The 3,636-nt window shown below is 41.2% G+C and overlaps 1 protein-coding gene across 1 annotated transcript; it reads left to right on the forward strand.

Annotated features, from left to right (window-relative positions):
* Nucleotides 1–1,820: 1,820 nt before the first annotated feature.
* Nucleotides 1,821–2,418, forward strand: LOC112079877 (potassium voltage-gated channel subfamily B member 1-like; the record flags this gene model as incomplete). The annotated part of the gene is made up of 1 exon (XM_024145689.2): nt 1,821–2,418. A coding segment is annotated over exon 1 (576 nt), but the record flags the coding sequence as incomplete, so codon positions are not given.
* Between the last annotated feature and the right edge of the window lie 1,218 nt (nt 2,419–3,636).

Consider the following 3,636-nt stretch of genomic DNA (forward strand, 5'->3'; position numbering starts at 1 on the left):
GGGTTGATATCTATGCCTCTAACTTTCTCCCTCATCATTATTCACAATTATTTCAGGATTATCCGTAATCATTGTATCGGGATTATCCGTAATCATGGTAGCAGTATTATTTCAAAACCAAAGTGCTGGACTACAGAGCCAAAACTACAATAAATGTGTCACTGTCCTAATACTTTTGGAGCTCGCTGTACATACTGCAGAGAGCATATCAATTGTGTAACTTCTTTGAAACAACAGTATTGATGTAGGACTTGATTGTCTGGAATGGAAAATACAGTAGTCTACCACATTTTTTGTATCCTCAAAACAGAAAGGATAGGCCTACATCCTATCCATGCATGTACTGTGCATGTTAATGTGTTCTGTTCAGTTGTTGAACATTGCTGCTTTGATTTTGAAACCATCATTTGAATAAAAATGCATGCAAATGGTTCATTAGTGAGGGAGGAACAGAGCATGCCGCAACATCCATATTCAACCGGAATATGGATGGATAATAATCTCAAATGCATCATTACAGTTGATGGTTATATAGCTAGCGAATTTTTGCCAAATTAGCATAAACATAACATCAGTCAAAACAAGACATGGGATCAAGAACAAGATAAAACTAGCTGAAAGAGCTACCTACGATTTCCTATATGGCAGCTTTTTGTCATTGTTGCTAGCTATCTGGCCTTCCAGAATCACAACACATGGACTATTGAATCGCGTGCATAATTTTCGTGCCGTTGTCACCTAACCCGTCTGTACAGCCAGGGGTGTAAAGTACTTAAAGTACTTAAGTAAAAATACTTTATAGTACTACTTAAGTCGTTTTTTTGGTGTATCTTTACATTAATTCACTATATTTTTTCCAACTTTGACTTTTTCTTCACCACAACCCTAAAGAAAAGAATGTATGTTTTACTCCATACATTTTCCCTGACACTCAAAAGTACTCGTTACATTTTGAATGCTTAGCAGGACAGGAAAATGGTTCAATTCACACACTTAACAATCCCTGGTCATCCCTACTGCCTCTGATCTGGCAGACTTACTGAACACAAATGCTTCATTTGTAAATGATGTCTGAGTGTTGGAGTGTGCCCCTGGCTATCTGTAGATAAAAAACAAGAACATTGTGTCATTTGGTTTGCTTAATATAAGCAATTTTAAAGGATTTATACTTTTACTTTTACTTTTGAAACTTAAGTATATTTAAAACCAAATACTTTTAGACTTTTACACAAGTTGTATCTTACCGGGTGACTTTCACTTTTATTTGAGTAATTTTCTATTAAGGTATCTTTACTTTTACTCTAGTATGACAATTGGGTATTTTTCCCACAACTGTCTACAGCAACTTGAACAGTGTACCATTAAATATTTAGAAGCATGCTTATTTTCCCAAAGTGAACTCGCCCTGGTTCCTTTCACGCAGTCGAGTGAACAGTGCACGCTGTCGTTTCAGCACCAGTGCAGAGTGGACATCGCTCACTTGAGCCGCTGCCACGTCCCCACTCACTATTCACAAAAAGCGTGTGGACAGGACAGCACTCTCAGTCTGAGTGTATTACCATCATCTTTCTATTCACTCCTTTGATTAGGCGATAAGCCTGTAGCATGGCTCGAGAAATGTTCTGACTATAGGTCACTGTGACTGCCTGGACTAACGGCTCTATTTTGAAATCTTGTCATTGACATTTTTCTTATTCTCAATCTCCTCTCTTTTTTTCCCTCCTTCTTCCCCCAGATTCAAGGATGAAAGAAAACAAGCACAAATGTAGACTGTAACTTCTCCCCATCCGGATCTTGCCTGTTGGACAAATTGGAACTCGGTGGAACTCTCGTTAGTTTAAAATGGAGAAATCCTCAACGGGATTGAATAAGAATGGCTCGCGATCGACCGCATCGCTACCCCCGGAACCGGCGGACATAATCCACAGCAAGTCATGCTACCGCCGGGTAAGGCTCAACGTTGGGGGTCTTCCACATGAGGTCCTCTGGAGAACGTTGGATAGATTACCACGCACCCGGTTAGGGAAACTACGAGACTGCAACGCCCACGACTCACTCATGGAGGTATGTGACGACTACAACTTGGACGAGAACGAGTACTTTTTCGACCGGCACCCAGGGGCGTTCACGTCCATTTTGAACTTCTACCGGACCGGTAAGCTCCACATGATGGAGGAGATGTGCGCCCTGTCGTTTAGTCAGGAGCTGGACTACTGGGGCATAGATGAGATCTACCTGGAGTCCTGCTGCCAGGCCAGGTACCACCAGAAGAAAGAACAGATGAACGAGGAGCTCAAAAGAGAGCAAGACACCTTGAACGACAGAGAGGGAGAAGAGTTCGACAACACGTGTTGTGCTGAGAAACGAAAGAAACTCTGGGACCTTCTGGAAAAGCCCAGTTCGTCTGTCGCAGCCAAGGTAACCTTTCATTCTAAATATCATATGTGGACAGTATGCCTTTAACTTGTTTATCATGACTTATTTTTATTGATAAAAATGCTCCACGTTATAGCAGTGGAAGAGAGAGAGGGAGAGAGAGAGACAGAGAGAGAACTGATTAATTAAACATGTGTGACTATTGACTAAATCAATAAATTAATCAGAATTAAGAAAGTCAATCAGAAAACAGTCATAGCTTCTGTGCGGTCATGATGGGTTTATTTATATTAGGGCCTTATCGGGCCTGCTGAAATACAATCACTGTTCCTTTGCTGTGTTATATCAACGTAATCCCAACCATGAGCCCCAGTAGTGATGTGATCAGGTGTAAACTGGAACGGATGAGCTCAGCCAGCACTGCTCATTACTTCTTCTTCTAAGGCCATGTCAGGAGGGCTCAGCTAGAGCTAGCTTTCTTCAACACTGCAGACATTCACGCTGCTCAGAGAGAGAGAGAAGGGGGAGAGAGAGAAGCGGAGAGGTACAGAGATGGAGAGGGAGAGACAGAGACATACAGTAGGTATAGGTATTGAGTACACACAGCAGAACACTGAATATTACCTGGAGAAGCGACCTGGGGGAACAGAGCAAAGAAGTGTGTCTCTCACTCCCATCTGGTTCGTAGCTGGACTGGAGGGATCAAACATAATGCTCCCTCCTGCTAATGACATTTAAAGGGTTAGTAGTACTCACTGCCTTGTTTGCAGACCTGGGTTCAAATTATATTTGAAATCTTTCAAATACTTAAGCTGTGCTTGATTACATTTGCCTGGCACAATGGAATAGGCAGGAAAGTGCAATCGCCATCCCATTTGGCAAGTTCAAGCTAATTAAACGTATTTGAAAGATTCTCCCTCCACCACCCCTTCTCATGATGTGAAAAGGAGCACACACTTGTAAAGGGGTTACCATGAATTTGACAGTAGCTTACAGGCAGCTCGGTGGGAAATAAAATTCTGTATTTCATATTAGAGTACACCTAATGTACAGTACTATAAATGCAGTATCAAAGCAAGTACTGTGTAATGACACACAGTACAAAACCATACAATTGGCTGTATTATACTGTCAAAAATGTAATAAAAAAGTAAATACTACCATAATTGGAATGAATGAATGGATGAATGAAATCCATTGAGGGGGAGGGGTTAGTATTTCACAGTATTTTCCTGTAATTACAAGAGATTGTTGCAAGCA

The sequence above is a fragment of the Salvelinus sp. IW2-2015 genome, unplaced genomic scaffold (assembly GCF_002910315.2).
Source record: "Salvelinus sp. IW2-2015 unplaced genomic scaffold, ASM291031v2 Un_scaffold10035, whole genome shotgun sequence".
NCBI lineage: Eukaryota > Metazoa > Chordata > Actinopteri > Salmoniformes > Salmonidae > Salvelinus > Salvelinus sp. IW2-2015.